Source organism: Nasonia vitripennis, chromosome 4 (assembly GCF_009193385.2).
Source record: "Nasonia vitripennis strain AsymCx chromosome 4, Nvit_psr_1.1, whole genome shotgun sequence".
Lineage (NCBI taxonomy): Eukaryota > Metazoa > Arthropoda > Insecta > Hymenoptera > Pteromalidae > Nasonia > Nasonia vitripennis.
In genome coordinates, this window is record NC_045760.1 from 11696646 (window position 1) to 11717998 (window position 21353).

At 44.8% G+C, this 21353-nt stretch overlaps 1 protein-coding gene across 7 annotated transcripts in view; it reads left to right on the forward strand.

Annotated features, from left to right (window-relative positions):
- The window catches only part of LOC100114281 (multiple PDZ domain protein), an 83950-nt gene extending 65207 nt beyond the window's left edge, over nucleotides 1-18743 (forward strand). For 6 of the 7 annotated variants that reach the window (XM_031929717.2, XM_031929716.2, XM_031929718.2 and 3 more), the window contains 21 exons: nucleotides 3430-3773; nucleotides 3962-4481; nucleotides 4922-5159; nucleotides 5594-5701; nucleotides 6736-6861; nucleotides 9736-9900; nucleotides 10670-10740; nucleotides 10822-11050; nucleotides 12251-12341; nucleotides 12423-12619; nucleotides 12706-12800; nucleotides 13132-13201; nucleotides 13289-13333; nucleotides 13463-13564; nucleotides 13939-14010; nucleotides 14099-14219; nucleotides 14304-14461; nucleotides 14567-14725; nucleotides 14853-14987; nucleotides 15288-15455; nucleotides 16595-16860. In XM_031929717.2, coding sequence (XP_031785577.1) covers nucleotides 3430-3773; nucleotides 3962-4481; nucleotides 4922-5159; nucleotides 5594-5701; nucleotides 6736-6861; nucleotides 9736-9900; nucleotides 10670-10740; nucleotides 10822-11050; nucleotides 12251-12341; nucleotides 12423-12619; nucleotides 12706-12800; nucleotides 13132-13201; nucleotides 13289-13333; nucleotides 13463-13564; nucleotides 13939-14010; nucleotides 14099-14219; nucleotides 14304-14461; nucleotides 14567-14725; nucleotides 14853-14987; nucleotides 15288-15452 — 3211 coding nt within the window. In that variant the 3' untranslated portion in view covers nucleotides 15453-15455; nucleotides 16595-16860. Of the gene's footprint in view, nucleotides 1-3429; nucleotides 3774-3961; nucleotides 4482-4921; nucleotides 5160-5593; nucleotides 5702-6735; nucleotides 6862-9735; nucleotides 9901-10669; nucleotides 10741-10821; nucleotides 11051-12250; nucleotides 12342-12422; nucleotides 12620-12705; nucleotides 12801-13131; nucleotides 13202-13288; nucleotides 13334-13462; nucleotides 13565-13938; nucleotides 14011-14098; nucleotides 14220-14303; nucleotides 14462-14566; nucleotides 14726-14852; nucleotides 14988-15287; nucleotides 15456-16594 lie in introns of all 7 variants that reach the window. The other variant, XM_031929715.1, reaches the window with a different exon arrangement.
- The last annotated feature ends 2610 nt before the right edge of the window (nucleotides 18744-21353 follow it).

A 21353-nucleotide genomic window follows, 5' to 3' on the forward strand; every position in this document is an offset into this window, starting at 1 on the left:
CAATGCGAAGGGAAATCCTAAGTAGTTGCAAATCTTATTTTTCCCCTCTTGTAACGCCGCTCGGGAGAGTAATCGAAAAAAGGAAGCCAAAGTAGCGCAGCGCGCACGTATAATGTATTATGTAGAATGACCTTGTCAATTCGACGCTATACAACGCACGGCACATCAAGTAGATCAATTAAAGAAGACTTTGTTCGGCTGTTAAAGTTTTATGCACTCGTGGCTCGCGTATGCGCGTGTGCGTACGTGTGCACGAGCTCCTCGCGAGCGTATAGGATAAAGAAGCTTCTGTTACACAACAGCAGACACTCGTTGACTTTGACACATTCGTACAGCAATTACGCGCGCGCGCCGAAATTCATCTGCCGGGTTGTAAATGCATGGAAAGCGTTAAAATTTTATGGTTTCTCTCGCCACAGAATTATTTTCAAACAGCTCTATGCGGGAGTTTTCCGGTGTCGCCGATGTATAGCTCGGCGTAATAAAGTTAATGGGAATATTATTAGCAACGTAAACTATATACCGTAGGCGTATAACGATCGCTATAAAAGCGATATTAAACAAATGGAATTTCGGTGCTTCGTATCGTGCGAAATTTTATTCGCCCGCATTGATAGAGTTTCATGTATGTATAGATTTGCGTATACCTATCCGTGAAAAGATCGAGTACAATCGCGTAGAGTTCCAAGATTTACATATCCGGAACAGCCGTAAAAGTTTGGCTAAAACTTCTGTCATGGATGTGAGGGTAACGACTTCCGTAAACTTGAACTGCGTTTAAAATGTTTAACGACCCGCGTGCTTGTCTGTACAACGTGCGAACTTCTTGGAGCTACGTCAGAATTCGCCGTTTCGTTGAAGTTTATAAGCTGCGCGAAAGAGCTTGTCTGCCGCGAATAAATACGCACAATAATCAATTATATTTTTTGCACAGAAACTTTTGCACGTTATCTCTGTACTCTCTATAGCAATGTAAAACATCGATCACGCGATATGCGAGTCCTCCAATCAGGATCGCATCAGAGTCTGCGAATCCCTCCTCGGAAAAGCCGATAAATAAAGAAAAATGATTAAAACTTCTCGTCGCACCCCAAGAGCATAAGATATACCACTCGGGGCAAACCTCCGGAAAAGCAATTATTCGCGCTCGCGCGCCCTCGGGTCGGCGGGCTTATAAAATGCTAAGTAGCCTTTCCCTCGGCCGAGTTGACGAATCGTCTCCCCTTTTTCGGGTAAAAATTCATAGGAGTCTTCGCGTAGGCATGTTTAATGCAATAGATGCATCTCTCACTCTCTCGCTCGTCTCCAGCGAGTGGCTTCTTGAATTTGGCATTCGCCCAATATGCCGGCTTATATTGCCTCGGCCGAATCTAAATAATCGAACGACCCGCGGGGATGACCCAAATGGACTCGCGCAATTTCGCCGTGTGCGTATCCAGTACTGTAAACAATTTCGACATCGCGCATGTGTGCGCAGTGCTGAGTGTATATGCGCCTCGCATCCCCGCCACTGGCTTATAGCCGTCAGACTAAACAGCTCGGAGCTCGCAGGGGTCATTGTTGCGTGATCAGCGGGGGAGTATACGCGGGGAAACGCTTGAAGCGGGCCAAAAGAAATATTTCACAGGTTTCGCGCGTGCCGATCTTTTTTTCTTCTCTCTTTCTTTGTTTTTCATGCGGCGTCGGAACGTATAGAGGCGAGAGCTTTTTAAGGTTATAAAGAGCGATGAGGTGTTTGGATCTCGAAGCTCGAATGTTTGCCTAGCTTCCGGCTAAAGTTTACGCCGCGCACGTTTTATAATGTGGTTAGACAAGCCGTAGCCCGGGATATGCAACCGATCGAGGGATTAAAATTAGTTCTCGAACGCGTTGATCTTGATGCGATTCTCGCGGAGATTTATGTTTTCCGGGAAGTAATTAATATCGCTTTACGTCAATCATCGATACGAAGAGTATACCGCACTCTTCTGCCTCCCTTATAATTCACCGCTAAATCAGCAAAGTGCGCCAGATATACGTATAACATTTATTTACAAACACTCGCAGCCAAAATAAATCCACCCCAACCTTTGATGAATTTCGACGATATCAATCCGTAATTGTTTTCGCGTCGCTTCAAACTTGGATGCGTTACGCAAATGTTGCGTTTCCAAACAGAGCCACACGCCCACATTTATGTTTCCCGCACTTCATTCGAGCGAGAGTATTCAACGCGAAAGTAACCCGCCGACAGATATCATGCCAAAATCTCTTGTGGAATTTGAAAAGCATCCAATCGCCTCGAAAAATTCTTCTTCGGCGCGCGCTAATTGTAACCGCGTTTTTTGCAGCGCTCCGCCGTTGCATTAGCAAAATGAAGCGCGCGAATCGAACGTTTGCCCGACTCCTGGTGGTGTTTACTCATCGAACCGCGAAGCGAAGTCCGTTGCTGCCGCTGATGTGTGCAGCTATGCACGTACACGTATACTGTATAGCGGTAACAGAAGGTTCGGATCGATATCCAGCAGGGAGTGAGACGAGCGCGGCTTCGTCCCAATAGTCCGAGATATAGGAGAGTCTTCCATCCGTTCGCTTATCGCGCCTCGCCGGATGGCTCTCGCTGTACACGTATATGGCGCTTATGCTATCCCTTGCAGAACCGACGCGATGATCATCTCGGGCGAGGATCGTTGTTGGCTTGGCATTTTTTCATTGTTCCCCCCCTTCCGATTTGTCAAAATAAATCCCGTCTTTCCCAGACCTTTCATAGCTCATTAGTTAGGAATTCGCCGCTGCTGCGTTTCGGATATTCGCTTTTTAATTGACGCTATTTCGATTTTCGAGTGTACGTCAGTCTCAAATACGCCCCAAACGACCAATACAATTGTACGTTTCGTCGGCGCGCTGACGTAATTAACTTGTGACAAAAAATTCGAGTGTAATTGAATGATTATGGAACTGCTCGACCTGATTACGAACGATGCCTATACACGAGCGCGAGCGGTTTCCTCGTGACTCAACTGCAGTTCACTGCTGCTGCTGCTGCTATATTTATGCGAACAATGAACTTTGATTCAAAAGAAAAATGCATTCTCGGCTAAACGTTTCTTTTCTGGTTAAAAGCGGTAGAATTGTTTAATAATTATCGCTTGCTGATTTTTACACAAGTAATGGGTAGTCAGACTTTTCCACTTCCCGCGTCTTAACCTCGTTATTGCAACTTAAAATGGCAGTACTAGGGCTGCTTAAACTCGGCTCTCTGTGCATTTTTAAAGCCCTTTATCCGAGCGCACCTACTCTTCCGTGTTTCTCTATATATGCTCGACCGCTTTCAGTGATGCCTGACCCGTCATCGCTCTTATCTACTTGAGATTTCTGGCATTTTTGAGATTTATTTCAACCGTTCAAAATTTCTTAAATAATATAAAAACTCTTCTCCTTCATCCACAGCGACGAGGATGTAGCAACCTGGACAGATCTCCATCAGGCATCCTCGGGTTTTCGTCGCTTCTCGAGCGACAGCTCGCCGTTCTCGGAGGGCCGCTCGCGGCAGCGTCACCGTCGCGTCCGCGTCGCCCCGGCTGCGGTAGACCAGCGACTTCGGAATCGCAACGTCCGCGACGCCCTCGTACCCAAGAAGGAGCCGCCGCCACCGGCTCCAGGCGAAGATGGAGCCGTCCTCGCCAGATATAAACTACAGCCGAGGCCAGCGGCTATCGGACGTCAGCACTCGTTGAGGTATCAGCAGCAGACCCTCGAAAGCCCAGCCTCTCTCGAGGATCTTCTCGGAACAGGTGAGAGGTTTCGATAATTCCACTTCGTTTTCGACTGAAAGTATCGACTCTGCAGTCAGGTCACGGATGCCCGAAACTTTTTCATCGGTACCGAAGCATCCGAGACTCGAACCTGCAGTGATCAGATTCTCGTGGTCGGCTATATGTATACCAAGCCCTAACAGCAGCCGTACCTCGTATCGTTGCAGAGCCCAGCAGTTCGGCGCCGGTCGAGGAGCTCGAAGCCGAGACCCTCGACTACTCGTCGAGCCACAGTCTCCTCAGCGCGTCGTACGGCAGTCCCAAGCGCGAGGTCGAGACCCAGACCCAGGGCGATCACAAGTCCACCCAGTACGAGCTCGAAGATCTCGCCTCGCTCGTCGACGACCTCTACGACGCCTCCTCGGACTCGCGCGAGCGTCTAGAGTTTCTGCTCGAGGCTCGCTTCGGAAGCCCGCGTCGCGAGGTCGAGGTCCAGACCGAGCAGGAGTCCAAGGCCTGCCAGTGCGAGCTCAAGGAACTCGAGGCCTCCGGAGAGTTCGGACCCTTCTATCGGGGAGCGGCGAGCTACGCCAGCCCTAGAAGGGAGGCCCAGGTACAGACCGGACAGGACAGCAAGTGCACGCAGTGCGACTTCGAGGAGTTTGGCGAGCTGCCAGAGACTCTGCTGAGCAAGGTTCAGTGGAGGGAGCCGCTCAACACCGAAGTCAAGCCGCCGCCGGACAGAAGGTATTATAGCTTGATTTACGGGATTGCCGGCGGTAATTGCCGGGGACGGATTGATATTGATGCCGGCGTTTGAATCTTTTGGAGAATCACGACTGCTTCTGTATCGGTCAATGTGTGCACTCTGCTCGAGAGTGATGAGTCGGCGGATGTATAATAGATGTTTCCCTCAATATGCAGCCCTAGGGGTTACTTTGATTTTTTCATGAATATTATCATTTCAATCGGATCATCGTGAATTCGGTGTTTGCTCATAACATGCAGATCGGACGAGCTTGCCATATACCCAAAACTCGCATTTCGTCCAATCAAAAGTAGATCAATCATTTATTGCCATTTACATATACACAGCTTCTCCCGAGTATATGCAAACGAGCGTACCCGCATCGCCGCACATTCCTTATCGAGTACTCGAAAAAATAACAAAGTACTCTGATTTGCAGAGCTGTTGAATGCTCGGCCTCGTCGATCGAGAGCTCGTCGCCGGGTAGCTCGTCGCCCCAGCGCAAGACGCCCCCGTTGATAGTGCTGGTGAAGGGTGGCGGCAAGATCGACATGACGGTCACCCACCGTGACAAGGACGGCAACGTCGTCTGGGCCAAACACTGGGGCCCCGAGAGACTGGTCGAGATCTACCGGGAGCCGCAGACTAGCCTTGGTCTCAGCATCGTCGGAGGCAAGGTGAGTTGCGCATATGAATAATACAGAACTATATAAGCGTATTGCTATTGGGGTGAGGTTGGCTCGTGGGTATTCATGGGGGGATGATATGCGACTTTCTCGGGCGTAATAGATCTTTCTGCGGGAAATGGTTGTTTGCAGTTTTCAGAAGCGAATATACGTCCCGATGAGATCGTGCATTCGAATGTACTCATTATACGGCCGAGGTTAAACTCTATCTCACGCGAGTGCAGACGCATCAATTGCATCAATTTGGCGAATTTAAATGTCATCTATAATGCAGTCGACTTGAATTAAATTCCTCGCACACGTTACACGGCACGATGGAGCTAACTCGTTTCTCAATTGCGTAGCTTTACATTTCCTACGTGAAATTTAAGGCCGTGCAATCATCGCCGTTACGCCAGGAGAGTGATGAGCACGATAATTTACAGGTCGACTTGCAAGAAGGCGGTGGCTCCAGCAAATCGCAGAACGTATCTGGAATTTTCATCAAAAACGTTATCCCGAACAGTCCAGCCGGAAGAGCAGGCGGCTTGCAGGTAATTATTACTTTTGCTGTATATCATTAGCTGTATGTATACTCTTATTATAATCGCTGGTCGTTCGATTTCTCGTTGAAAGTTGAAAAAGGAAGCTTGAATCCTCGAATTGAATGTTCAAAGTACAAGCGGTTACCTTCGGAATGTTGTTGCTCACGCTCGATGTACCTCACGCCATCGGCCCAGTCCGCAATTCCGCCCGACTAAATTACACGAAAAACTACCCCCCTCCCCTGGTGATCCAATGTATATTTATACCTAATGTACTACCGACCACACGTACAGCAGCCTACGCTATCCCACCGGATTAATGAATTTGCATAACGCCCCTGAACTTCCCCAATTTCGAAAATGCAATTAACGCATATCAGATTACGAACTCGCGATTAAAAGCCGCATTCGGTACAATCTCGATCGCCGAGCGCGCACATATATGCGTAATAACATCCTGACGCAAGTGTGTGTATGTATAGGTTCGCGTGCACTGAAAGGAACCGGAAGCGTGTAAGCTTCGGAAATTACGTGACGAAATGCGCGGCTGAATGTACGAAAGAAACGAAATATTATTAAAAGCAGAGGGGCTTGATGTATGCATGAACGAGAGATGAGCGCACTACGCATACTGTACTGTGCTTATCATGTGTACATAGAGCTCCAAGTCGCTTTCTAAACATTGTAAATGAATTTCTCTCACGTATCCGTCGACGCGTAAGAGGAATTTTTAAAACTCGCCGGCGCTACCAGGTTCTCTTGATGAAAAATTCCACGATGCGTCGCGTTTCAATGTTTGGAGAGAGTACTGCGCAATGCGTTTTTTCTCCGGTTCCATCGTAAAAGCTTCGCTTTGTTATTAATATTAAAAAGCGAGATGTTATTGTATGAAACAAGTAATAAAGCTCGCGAGGGCGTGAAGCATTTTTTCTATTTTGAATACGTATTACGTCACAAGTGCTTTGCTCGATACCGATCGGAGTAAGAGTTTTCGAGACTTTTTCCTGGCGCCTTATCATGACGCTTTCGTTTGCTATTTCCAGACTGGAGACAGGATAATCGAAGTGGATGGCGTGGACTTGCGAAACAGTACGCATGAACGAGCCGTCAAAGCGATTCAAGCCGCTGGAAATCCTGTGCGCCTGCTGGTCCAGTCCTTGGTGCACTTGGTGAGTTTCTCTCTATATATATATATATATCTTTCTCTTTCCCTTCCCTTCCGCTTTTTTATTCGAGCCACGTCCCTTTGCGTTTCTATCGGGGGGATGCTATCTCGGCTGTCTTATCTATTCAATGAATATACTGCTGTTTCTGTTGCGCATGAGTTTTCTTGGGATCGTCATGTTTTTGCTTTACTGTATATACAAACCTACCAGCACGTACGAGGATACTTCGATATTTTGAGTTTGTCATCGAACTAGCCATGCCAAAGTTTGCTCCAGTTAGCGGCGTGACGATCGAGTTGGGGCTTTCCTCAACAAGTTGTTTCACTCTATAAATATATTTTGATTCAGCGCAGATAGCAGTCGAGGACGTATGTTCAATTTCCAAAAGTTCTTTCGTAAACCGTATATTCCAACAATCGAATATTAAGTAAATCAATCGCTAAATCGTATGGCAGAGTGTCAAGTATCAAGTCAGAAGACACGAGAGGCGAGTGCTGTATCGCGGATCAACGGCCAGCTCTCGGCGACTAAAAAAAGTTTCGTCGAGAGATAGCATCTGAGAATCGTGGTTCATGTCTCGGCGGGGAATCAATATGAAGTATTTTTAGAAAACAACGTTGTATCCTCGTGCTCGCGCCTACGTATGTACCTATAACAGTCATTCTCTTCAATCTCGAGAGCCGCTCGAGAGCCGAGAGTTTCGGAGCCTGTATACACAGCACGCGAGGATGCTCCAGCACGCTAGCTTTCGTCGAACGTAAAGTGCATTACTTTTTCCGTATGCCTACTTGTGCGCAAACAAAACGTTGCAGAAAAAAAATATCCCACGAAATGCAAAACCGCACTCCGTTGACGGTGCGCACTGTAGCGTACCGTCAATGTCGCTGCGCTACAGCTGTACAGTGTCTATATAACGTACATGTAATTCAATCAGTCGCACGCAGACAAACGAACCATCCGCAGGAAAAAAGCGGCCCGCGGAGAACAATGAAAAGGGAAAACACGTCGGGCACTGCTGTTCGAACGATCGAGCATCGCTCGCTTGCAAGCGCGAGTGAGACGGAAAAAAATAATAAACGCTGTACGAAGCAAAGAAGCGCATGCCAATCAATGCTCGGCAGAGGGCACACTCCAATAATCTGGCGCTGCTGCTGGCGAAGGTTGCAGACACACACATACAGAGAGAGAGAGAGAGAGAGAGAGAGAGAGAGAGAGAGAGAGAGAGAGAGAGAGAGAGAGAGCTACTCTCCCCCACCTCGCGTGCACACCCCCGCGCTCCAAAAGAAAGCGTGTGTGCAGTGCGCGGGACAGTACATCGCCACGGTCCATCGCTCGCGGTACTGAGCACACACAGACGCGCGCGCGCGTTCGTCGATTCGGGCCACTGCATGTGGATACAGCGAAAGAGAGAGTTAGTTACTCCGTGTGGCTGTGCAGGGTGGGTGTCGAGGAGAGGACGCGAGGCGCGACGTCGACGAGAGATCGCTCCAGCCTATACCTACCCCTTGCGCGCGCGGTAATTGTCATTGGCGCCCGGCGCTCAGTATGTCGTCGGCCTCTCGCGGCCAGAGATGCAGCGGCTCTTCGCTCGTAAATGCGTCACCTTTGTACGTGTCTCTGCTCGTCTTTGTATAATATATAATTAGACGCGCACTTGATTCCTCTTGTTTTCTCTCGGACAGGCCTAATCGCCGCCTTTCTGCGTTTTTCTTTATCCTTCGCTCACGCGCGGCGAAGGTGCAGTTTGTGCTTTTGTCTCGCTCGCCGCGGGTCACGCGCGCGTCTGGTGTTTGTTGTGAGAGTGTGGTTACTTCAGTGCATACTCTTTGTGCGGGAGCATTCACGTCGTTCGATTCCAAGTGAAAATTTTCGGCGCGCTTTTTTAGAACTCCCAACGAAATTCCCTGTGTGTAATCGCATTGGCTGCTATATTGGCTTCAACGAAATCGAATTTCCTAGCTCGAAAAGTCATCAGTCCACCGCGCTTTTTCCGCTAACCTCGTTTTCGTCTATTTCGAGTATATTATACTTATACAGCCAGCTTAAAAAAGATCTCGCTCATTACGGCCGGGGGAGTCAAGCTGTTTCGCACTTCTCGCGCATATCGAGTTATTTTAGATATCGCGCGCGGAAGCCTTCGAAGCGCGTATTTCAATTTACTCCGGGGGCATGAAAATAAACGACGTACAGACTCCGCTATATGCGGTTTGCTCTATGTCGATATCTCAATACACATACACACACACACATACTCCCCCGCGTGAGTGTGCGCGCGCATCACCAACAGCCCGCAGGGCTATTTGCATTGAAAGATATTTGCTGCAGCGAGCCCCCGGCCCCTCTCTCATCCGTTGGCAAACTTACCTCGACCTCATCCACTCTTTATAACGATAACAAACGCGAAGCTTTGTTCCAATTTCAATCGAATTTTCCGCAATAATGAAATGCAACGTTATATTTTCTCACAATAATGCATTATACAACTAACAAACAATTCGAGCTCGTATTCAACTCCACAAAAAATAACAGCAGTATAGCAGCAGCAGCAGCTAGGAGACTTCTCTTTACCCGCTTGCTACCGCGCGTGCGCCGGTCTCTCGCGGAGCGCGCAAATTGCCAGAGCCGCACTATAGCTACGAGCTACCCTTTCCACAGACACACACACAGAGCACCGCTGCATTTTCGCGTGCAGCCCTCAAACAGCGCACGCGCAAGTTTCGCAAGCTCGCGCGAAAATGAATTAAGCGAGAACTTTGTGTGGGTGGCGTGTATGTGTTGCTAATGCTGCAGTGCATTAATATATAGGAGCGAGTGTATGGGATGAGGAAGCCAAAGAACTAACGCAGCCCCTTTTTATTTTCTCTGCCTGTCGCACAGAGTCCCGATAATGAAGGCCCGACACAGGACAGGGATGGAGGAGGCGGTGGTGGCGGCAGGAGCGGCGGCCGCAGGCAGAGCACGAGGAACCGCATGGCCGACGAGATGTCTTCCTTCCGATACACGTCCGGCGGCTCGCCCACCAGGTCACCGGAAGTGATTCAGGTCAGGCTTCTCTTCTCCTTAACTCTCTGATTATTTACGCACGCCTTCGCGTATACCTGTAGTCGCGGCGGACGTTCTATTGATATTTTGACTGCCGACCGAGCGAGGTCGTCTCAGCAAAGCGTTTCGGAATGTGAAAAACACACAGTACGGATACTCGAGGGAGAGTAAGACAAGCTTGTTGCTCCGCGCGCGTTACAGCCGATGCTGCGCCGCGTGTGCTTTTTCCCTAATTACGCGAGGAAAGCCACGAGGGAGTTATAGGAGAGAGACAGAGAAATAGCGGAAAAAGAAGCTGCGGGATTCCTTCTCGCTGCAGAAATCGCGCGGCGCTCTCTTTTTCTATTCTTAGATTGCGCCTCGTTAAAGGTAAAACAATCTTGAGCCGCGCGCGCTCCGCTGGCGGATAATAAGCACAGTGAGGAAAAATGCGCGCCTTCCTACTCTCTTCTCTTTATATCCATTAAGTTCCCGCAGTTTCTCTATCTCTATATACACGCCGAGGGTTTAGAATTGCGCCGGGGCTTTATAACGGAATGATAAATGACGCTGCAGAGTTTCCTCAGCTAGCTAGCGAGAGAGCGAGCGCGCGCGATGAGTCGTTCAATTTTTCACGCGGCTTTGATACAACGAACACCGTAATTCGGCCGGGGTATTATAGCCTTTTTATACGACACGCGCTGAGAGTCGTAAAAGCTAATCATAGTGCGTGCGACGGACTCTCTCTCTTTTGCTCGCGAGTGTTAAAGAAGATTTTTATACGTTTCAGGAAGGGAGACCGGAATTGAAGAGACAGACCACTGGAGGAGGCTCAGATGCTGCCGGACCGAGCGGCCGAAGGTTTGTGTGCGCGACTATACTGATGTTTCTTTTGTGCCGGATGAACGAACGAAAATTATCATGAGCGATTTCGCCCGGCAGGTCGTCGATGAAGAAGTCGATGCGCAAGAGGGCACCTTCGCCACCGGGCGGAGGGACCTTGCGCGAGGTCAGCGAGGAACGAGGCGGCAGCGACGACAAGCCCAAGCCCAAGCCCAAGCCTGCCGAGGCGTCGAAGAACAAGTACTCGTCGGGCGAAAGCTCCGGGGAGGACGAGGAGGAGGACACTCGAGATCTGGAGGGCAACGTCTACACAAAGTCCGGAGTCGAGGTGAGGGAGAGAGACGTATATATTTACTCGCGTCTTCTTCGCATACATGAATTCGCTTACACTCTTTGACGTCGACGACGTCGTTGTCGTCCCACAGGATTTTGCCCGATATGCCTACATTGTTGCGCTTTTGAAATTTCTCTCTCGGCGGACTACATATGGATATCTCTCGTCGTAACTTTTCAGCGCGATAAATAATAGAGCGCGAAACCCGAGCTTACGGGCTTTTCAGAGTCGGAGAATTATCGCGGTGTTCCTCGGGCGATTAATAACCCTGTGTGTGTTGGAAGGAGAACCGCACACGCGTGTAATGGCTATACGTGTGTGTAATTCACGCTGCAAAGGGTTTTTGGTGCTTCGCCTTTTGTGCACTTATATGGAAAGAAATAACGTGCTCGGAGTTTTTTATGCGCCGGTGTAGCCACGCGTCGCGGGGCTAAAAGCCAGTGGAGCTCGACCTTTTTGAGTTCGCCGTTCTCAAAGCCGGAGCTTTTTAGTTTTCATAATGCGACGGCAGTGTTGATTAAAATTTTCTCTCTCGTGCAGTGGTGCATAGAATTCAGTCGAGCTTTCGGCGAACAGGTATATGCTAGATATGAGACGTTGTTTGGTTTGAATTTTCAAACATATCATATCGGTTTTCTTGACCCGATAAATTCGGATCTATTTTAAACGTATAATTCGGTGTATAGGGAGCTTCTATTCTTAGATCCTCGCAGGGTAAACAGCGAAGAGCGGTATCTGCTCAGTCGCGTATTAACGAGTTTACGCTATCCGTATAAACAAAAAATCGTTTACTAGACGGAAAAAAGTGAGCCCGGCGTTTCTAGAATCTCGCGATTAGTTAAATCGTCGCCGTAAAGTTCTATAGTGTAAGGAGGCGACGTTACTGGCAAAGTTCACAATCGCCCCATAGTTTCCACAAAGCCGACTGGAATAACTAGATTCTCCACTGGCATATGAACTTGCCTCGGATGATACGAGTTGCACTTCATTGCCTAGTGGGTACGGTCCAAGTTTTCCGAAACTCGGGCCGCAATTACTTCGACGTACTTTGCCGCATCGTCGTCTCTGCTTTTGTGCCCGACAAAAGCAAATTCTCTTAGAAATCAAAGCTAAATCAGCTTACTCGTACTCGTGAGTATGCGTGTACACAAGAAGCGAACTGTATATAATTATGTGAATTTCGCCCCGTTGCAGATATCGAGGAAAAGCGCGGGAAACGTCAAGCGTTCGAAAGAGGAGATCGCCGCAGATCCGGACGAAGAGGACGAGTTCGGCTACACACTCAGTAAGATCGATTTCGGTCCAGTCGTATGAAGACGACCTGCGAAGTATCGTGCTAAAATTTATTCGCGATATTTGCTTACAGGCAAGGTGAAGAAAAAGTATCACTTTCTGAAGAAGCCCGTGCTGTTCGTTACGTTGGAAAAGGACCGACGAGGCTTGGGCATTTCCCTGGCTGGTCATAAAGACAGAAATAAAATGGCTGTTTTTATTTGCGGTATCAATCCCTCGGGAGTGGCGGCCAAAGACGGACAGCTGCAAATCGGTGACGAGCTACTGGAGGTACGATACAATTTTCAGAGCATAGCACTGATAGACTCCCGCGTGTTTATGACGATCGGTTTTATACCGTACATTGTACTCCGCAGGTGAACGGAGCTGTGTTCCAAGGAAGATGTCACTTGAATGCCTCATCCATGATCAAGGGAATGGGAGCGATGGTTTTCAAAATCATCGTTGTCCGGTAAGCCACGATTACCTGTGTTTTGAAATTTTCGACACATACGCAGATGATTCACTCGTTTTCTTGCGATCCGCGTGACCTTGGCCTTCACAAACGCGTGGCTCGGATGCGCTTTCTCGCTCTGTCTTGTGCCACGAAAATGTGAGTGCGTGCGTATACATAGCATGTGTGCTGCGCAGCACGTTACGGGAATACTTAAATCTCTGACGATGACCGCGAGACTCTTTGTGAATTTGCTCGATCAAGCGTTCTTACGTGATTTTTGCGTTGTAAGTTGAAAAGTTGTGAATTCGACGAAAAGAAAGTATTATAATCGATCTTTTCATTGCAGGAGACCGAACGCCATCGAAAATTGTGCTGTTAAACAAGTACTTCAGTTCCCATCGGCGTTAGCGGGAGAAGTGAGTACCAGATTCATATACTTTCATTTTACGCAATGATAATGTACAGCAACAATTTTTCGCAACTCGACAATTCTTTTGTTTCAGGATTACAGTCACTTGAAAGGTGTCCGAGCGGTTCCAATAAAAAAGGTGAGTCGAATCTGTCGTCCAAAAAGAAAATGATCAAATCTTCATAGCCTCAGTCACACGCTATCGTCGTATTATTGTACATGCAAAAACTGACGGTCGTGAAATCTAATCGCGCTATTCATATTTCAGGGCACTTACGGCTTGGGAATAATGATAATTGAAGGAAAGCACGCTGAAGTCGGACAGGGAATTTTTGTGTCCGACATTCAAGAAGGAAGCGCCGCAGAAATCGTACGTATACCGTTCAACGAGACTAGCGGCAGGTCGCGGTGTAGTTAAGTTGTAATACGATCTCTGTATACAAAAGCTCTTCAAATTTTTTAATTGCAACGATTCTTCTCTTAATCGGCTTATTCATTGAGTTTTTCAAAAATATGTTCAAACTATTTAAATGCCTTCGTAAGAGACTGAAAAAGAGCCATAAGGTAATGATCACAACGCTCCAAAATCCATTTGCCATTGATCGAGTGCTTGGTTATAGTATTGCCTTTGTTTGTTTTGACTTACTCGACGTTCAAACACCAGTGTCAAGTGAAAAATAAAATAAAAAAAAAACGATGCGATAAGCACGCGCACATAAATTAACATTCTAATCAACTTTGCAGGCTGGCTTGAATGTAGGTGATATGATTCTATCGGTCAACGCGGACACAGTAATGGGAGCAACTTATGACGAGGTAAATAAAAACGTCGAGCTCTTATCTGTCAAAACAAAAAGAAAATGATGCATAATTACGACAATCGCAATACTTTGGTTGTTCATAGGCAACGGCTCTATTGAAAAAAGCGGAAGGAATCGTGACGCTAACAGTATGCAATCCGAATCAGAGTAAAGTTGCGGAGGAAGAAGAGCGAAAAGCGAAAGGTGAACCGGAAGCAGTTAAAGGTATTTTTGCTACTTTGTCTTGAACACACGTTACGTAAGACTGGTTATCGTCGAAACTCAAGTTTCATAATTTTATTCCCCCAGAAGCAAAGAAAGAACCGGAGAAGCCGAAAGAACCGGAAAAACCAGCTGATCCAAAAGATTGTCCCATCAGAGACAACAAAGACACGACCATCGAGTTCCCGAAAGACAAGGATAAGCCGATCGGTTTCACAGTCGTCGGAGGAAACGACACGCCTTCCGTAAGCCACTTTGATTCTCTTCTATAAGTGAAATACAAAGCTGCATGTAGTAAACAGACGAACTTAATGCTTGCTCTAACTCTTTGATCGCGTTTAACGTCGCAGAACGGAGTGTTTGTCCTGGACGTGTTTCCTGACGGAGCCGCCGGCAAAGACGGCCGACTTCAATCTGGTGACCGCATCGTCGACATAAACAAAGAGAGCTTCAAAGCCATGGAGTCGGACAAAGCCTACCAGACCGTTCTGCGAATCACCCAGGGACCCGTGAGTATATATATGCGAGTTGCGCAGTAAATTTCGAAAATAAACGTCAGTCTCGAAGGCAACGATGCGATGCTATAGTATGCAGCAGTCCTCTACACTTTCTGTTTTTCTTGTCTGACTGCATTAGATAATCATGATAGTCCATCGAGACGAGAAGGCGGTGGAGGAGTTTGAAGTAGAGCTTACGAAAAAGTCAGGCAAGGGATCCGGCCTCGTTCTGATGGGCTACAAGAGCGGCAAAGGCGCTTACGTCTCTGAAGTGGTGAGTCGAGAGTTTTTTTTTCGCGGAGATAAATGCCCAATTAAATTCCACGGTGCAGAGCGATAAGTAGTCGGCGAATTGCTCTGATAAACTCCAGACCGATTTCAGAGATATCTATATACAGAGCATACATTCCCTCTTTTGAAAAAGAAAAACGACGCAATTTTCTCGCCAAACTACTGTCGATTTGCATGAATTCCAAATCTGGTCGAAGCTTGCCTAATCGACACATCGTACATTACGCACACACACAGCTGCACAACGCGTTCTAACTACGCGGTCTCTTTGGAATTTTCGCAGGTGGCCGGAGGCAGCGCCGCGGAAAGCGGGAAAATCGTGAAGGGCGACAGAATCGTGTCGGTCGGCGGACAAGACCTGCGCGAGGCCCCAGTCGAGGATATTGCACTTCACGTGAAAGTCTCGAACCCGGTGCAACTAAAGCTGGCCAGATACAAGTCCAAGTGACAGGTGAGTGCAACAGTCTGTATACATACGTCGCGTTCCCACAAGCGGCCGTTTCCTTTTTTTTTCCTCCTGCGATGCCAATAACGACGGCCGTATCTCGCGCGCCAAAAGCGTGCGCTCGCGGGTTGCGTAATCGGGTACGGGTTGTCAAGCGTTCGAAAGAACTCTCTTTTCCTTCGCGAATTAATCTTACGGGCGGGATGATTTTAGGCCTCGGCTGGAAAAACTGCAGCGATGTTTATCGGGCGTAATTATAACTTCCTGTGTACGGGGAAAGAGAGAGAAAGAGAAAGAGAGGAAACATGTAAATTGATCATTAATTTATGATATCGAAGAGAGAAAACTTTCTAAGCCGGCCTAATTGCGAGTTGTACACGACTGTTTGAAGATCTTGGGAAATGTTGCACACACAGTCACTTATAGAAGAAAATTGCCGGATAATTTTCCGCGCCAGACAAGTACAACGCGCGTGAATATTATTAAGTAACTTCCCAAGTTTACGACGATTATCGCGAGTAAGAAGTTTCCTTCAAAATCCAAAAAGCGTTTTTTCTTAACTAAGCAACGCTTACGTACACGCACTCGCCGAACTCCCTAATAGTCTTTGTAAAGAGACTGCATTTCCCAAGTCTAACTGGATTGGCACGATTTTCCATACGCACACGTAACAGCAGCGCGCGCTCCGTGCAAGTCCATTTTTAATCCGTAGCACGGTACCTATAAGTAAGCGGTAAGCGAGCGCATTGTGTTCGCCGTTCGCTTTCTAACGAGGATTCGGTTAATTATGGATTTGCATAAAGCGCGCCGCGCGTTCGTGTAATAGCCGCACGCGACGTTACGCGCCTCGACCTACGTCAGCGAGGGAGATCTTACGACCGCTCGAGAATTCGTTTTCCGCGCGAGGAGCATTACAGCTTATACGCCTCTCGAAAGAGCAGTGTGTATATGTACTTTATTGCCCGGCGGTCTGTTTATTTAGCGCGGAGATTGAAAAATTTCTCGTAAACGCTTGTTTCGCAGATGAAGATATTTCACGCGGCTGCGCGATATTGCTTATTACATTTTTTTTTATCTTCACTGCAAGACCTATACCTGCCTGTGGATGATTATTAAAAATGTGATTAACGATTTGGCATTTTTAGGGTTCTGCAGGCGGAACTCTAAGACAGCGTTTCGACCCGAGAGCGACTGCATCGGCCGCATAACGCTGCCACGAGGGACTCTAGTGTGATATATACGTACGATTTAAACTATAAGATACATAAGACGTAGTATAGTCTAAAACGAAACCAAAGAGATGCAGAGAAAAGAGCTCGATGCGCGGGGGTGTGCTATATGCGACGTCTCTTTTGTAAAGTGCACCGCACGAAACGGACTATTTTTCAGTACTTTCGGTTATTAAAAAAAAGAGAAAAATAATGATGAAAAAAAAAATATTAAGTAGAGATATGACGCGAGTCGAGTGAGAAAATTAAAAAAAAAACGCTGCAGAGCGTCACGCTCGCGCGCTGATTTTTAGCCCCTGTTAACCGTTAAGCCGTAGCTAAGGTTAATGCAGATTATAAATATATATAAATATTATAATCGAATAGACATATATATATATATATATATATATATACACACACACACACACACACACGCACACACACACACACACACACACACACAAAGTATCAAAAAAAGAGGGGTATGCATTAGTAATAATTTGCTCGCAGCTGTTCTTAATATTGTTGATAGAGCCGAGCACTGCACACTGAGAGTTTTAAAAAAATTTTAAAAAAGGCATCTCGACACTGTTGAAAATTATTGGATGTATTTTACTTTATTTCGTTCAACTCTTACACAAATTATATAATGAATTATATATATATATATGTGTGTGTGTGTGTGTGTGTGAAAAATTGAGAACAAGTATGGAGACTTTCTAATAGGCGAAGGACAGACCTGTATTATTACAAGAGCATTTTCGAAAAATGTCTCGCGAATAATATTTGTCTGTGTATTAGAAAGTACATTCGTTCGCTCGCTTTTGCCGATGGTTTGGGAGCTATGCAATTCCGTTCAATTATTACAATATGTTATATCTTCGAATTCATGGTACTATGAGGGTAACAAATTAGCAAGTACGTTATTCATAAGTTCTCGGATTGAAAGAAGTAAAGTTATGTTCTACTTTAGAGTGTTTATTAAAATAATCTATTCATTGCAAATATGATTGTATTGAAGAATTATCCTTGAAAAATCACGATGATTTTACATAAAGTTTGCATTTAAATATGATTACACATTCCAACGATTACACTGAGAATCATTATCGTATACGGGAGCTTGAATTGCATTAACAAATATTAGTATATTCTACTACAGGGGACCAAATCAGTTTTGATTCTTCAGTTTAAAACTCACAAGAACAATGCTGCAATGCGCGACTATAGTCGCTCTGAAATTTGTTCACACCACTGCTAATTCGCTAGTGTAAAATTTATCAGTATGATCGAGATAATGAATGTTCTCAGTGTAATGACCATAGAAGAATTATGTATTAACAGTGTATCTAGGGAATTCAGTTTCTGCTAGAACTTGTTTGATGCACGACGCTTAACTATTAGATATGAACTTACTTGTCGCACGCAACGTCCCAGTTCGACGCTCGAAATCCATTTACGGATTCGATTGCTAACTAATGAAAGAACTCAGACCAATCAAGACGGCCACTGTATACGAGATGTATACGGAAAGAGGCACATTGCAATAACGAGCACCGAACCGACTGCCTAGTCCACGAAGATCGCTTTTATGGTTACTTGCCATTAATCATTAACGCGAACCGTAAATTTTCTGTAATCACTTTATTGACCTAAGGTCATGCCTGTCCATCGGATGATGCAAAAACAGAACTCACGCCATGGGTCAAAGTTTCAGGTACACGCCTTTCGCGAAACCTGCATACGCATATATTGCAAACGCAGAATTAAACCACTCATTTTTTTGCGCGCGAGAGGCTTGTATTATTTTTCTAATAACATATTGCACGCACTAATTTGATCGAAGCGCTTCACTTTTTAAGGGCCTTTTTCAATGAAATTGCATCTTTTCTGCGAAAGTGAGATTTTGTAACAGTTTTTATTATCGAGTAAGATAGTACGTTTCTAAATCCTTTAGACTCGGCATGGCGGGTACCTTGTAACGACTACTCGAGAATCAAGTTTTTGGTAATTATTTGAAAAATTATTGTTGTAATGTTTTAGGTTTACGAATCTGTGAATATTGTAAAATTATACGAGAAAAGAAAATTACAAAACTATCAATACCAAATATTATATAATCATAAGAACAGTATATGAAGATTCCATAAGGAATACATATTATTATACATTAGATAACGTGTACATACTGTAATTTCTCGCATCTACACGCGATAAGTAGTGATTATTAAAAATTATGAGAAAAGAAAGGCAATAAACAATTGCCAAAGTAATCTCTGTGCACGCATAGAGATAACATTATACAAATTTCTATTACCAAAAATTGAATATGTAAATATTTTTTAGGTAATTATATATATATATATATATATATATATATATATATATATATATATATATATTATATATATATATATATATATATATATATATATATATATTATATATATATATATATATATATATATATATATATATATATAATATATATATATATATATATATATATATGACGAGGGGTAATATTGGAATCGACGATTGTAGAATTATAAATATAAGAATCTTTCAGATATTTATATATTCCACGAATGATATAAGCTCGAAGAATAATCGAACGAAAGCCATCGACGTCGTGTTCCAAACGTACAACAGCATATAACATAACGTATGTTTTTGTAAACGTCTTGTAGTTCGAAGCATTCTGTTATCGATACCGAATTTTCAGATCGTAACTAAATAACATTAGCCTAAAACCGTAGACGTGAAAAAGAAGTAGAGAGAATAAAATGATATATGAATTACCGTTTAGATACCGAGTGATTTGTGCTATATATACATAAAGACAAGTCGCATAGAAGATAACATTATAAACTGGATCACTCATGCACTGTAAACAGAAGAAACTATTCCTATATCGTATATGAATTATGAAAACAGTCGAATTAAGAGCAGATAGAAGAGAAAAATTACAAAAAGAAAAGACATTAAACTCTCGAGTACGACGTCTTACGAGTACTACGAATATCTTACCGCGTGACGAAACTCATTTATAATAGAAAGGATTAGAGTAGATAGGAATTCAATCTGAACGCGTGAAATGTTCTCTGTTGCGAATAAGTCACATTTATTGACATATAACGATATCATAGACGATTAAATATTATAACTGTTACCGTATGTGCCGTTGATTATATTGAAGGAACAAATACTAAAAAACAAAAAAAAAACAGAGGCGGGCACGGAAGTAGACACGAGTCGCAACTGATGACTTGCGCTATCTTTTAATTGAAAATAAACAAAGACCAGTAGTTTGATGTATTTAAACGGACATTCGAAATTTCTCGCTTTGATTTAAATTTTTAGAGGATTGTTTCTCTTGCCAACACGACTCTCGAGCGTATACATATATTACAAGAAAAAAAATGAGGCTGATAGAGACAAACTCGATAAAATTTCGACGCTTTCTTTCCGAACTTCGATTTCACATTCATAGATGATCCAAGCGTGAAAAAATCAGTTATGCAGAAGTAACATAACTCGATCTATTATGAATTTCGATGTAAATTTACATTTGGACCCAGTCAGCGAGAAGAAATGCGCGATCGAGCGTGCGAATTGATTTTCGAACAAACGATACTTTCGAATGAAAATCAACAGTGCGTGTCGTTTCCATACACGACTCTTTTTCCTCCGAACTCACCGAAATAAAAATATAAATGTTTAGCGAATTGAAGATAATACTTACTGCAGCGCGTCGAAAGTCACATACACACACAGTTGACGAATTTCTACATCGTCGTTTATGTTGTCATTTGCCTATTTATACAAGTACACAGACATAGAGACCATTCGAAGCGCATAAAAGCCCATCGAAACAGGGCGTCTGAAGAAACTTTAACAACGTCGAAGCGTCAACAACGCGTCATCTCTATATCGGAAAAGTCGCGCCCGGCAACAATCAGTTGTGCCGCTTTTACCACGTTGATTGGCGCCTCGTCTATATTATGAGTAATACGAAGACGAGACGAGCGACTTAACGAGGGCTGTCCGCTTACGCGCGATGCATTTTTCCTTCGACTCTCGCGGTCGAATGGCATTTGCAAGATAGGATGACGGGCACTTTTGTTAATGCTATATATACACACACACACACAAGCCTAATGTTGGAGCATTTTTTGCCATTGAATTTGTAATTGATCGACTGATTTGAGTTCTTCGGTTTTGATCGATAACGTTGTATGTATAGTATGTAATTGGTACACATAAAGAACTGAGGAAAAAAACTTTTAGCGTGATTTGAATCGACTTCTCTCACTTTCTATAGCGACACCTCTGGTTTTTATTGTCCATACATCAGTAGCACAGTGTGTGAATACGTCCTCGATCGGCTATATTTGTTTTGTTACATATACCTGTTACACTCTTATTCGTTTCTCCGTTATATACTTGCAAAGTTACGTATAAGCTTAACTTATTATAATATACTCGTTATTATTATTACTATTATTATTATTATTATTATTATTATACTTCAAAGGATCTAAGCTCATGTTTAATTGTCATCGCACGGGCGCAATTTCTCCGTTAAGTAAGCTCTCACGAAAGGACAGATTATAAGAATTAAGTTATAAGCGAGCAGTAATGTAGTTACGTAATATTACTTTCAATCACCAGATGCGAGAAAACAAAGAAA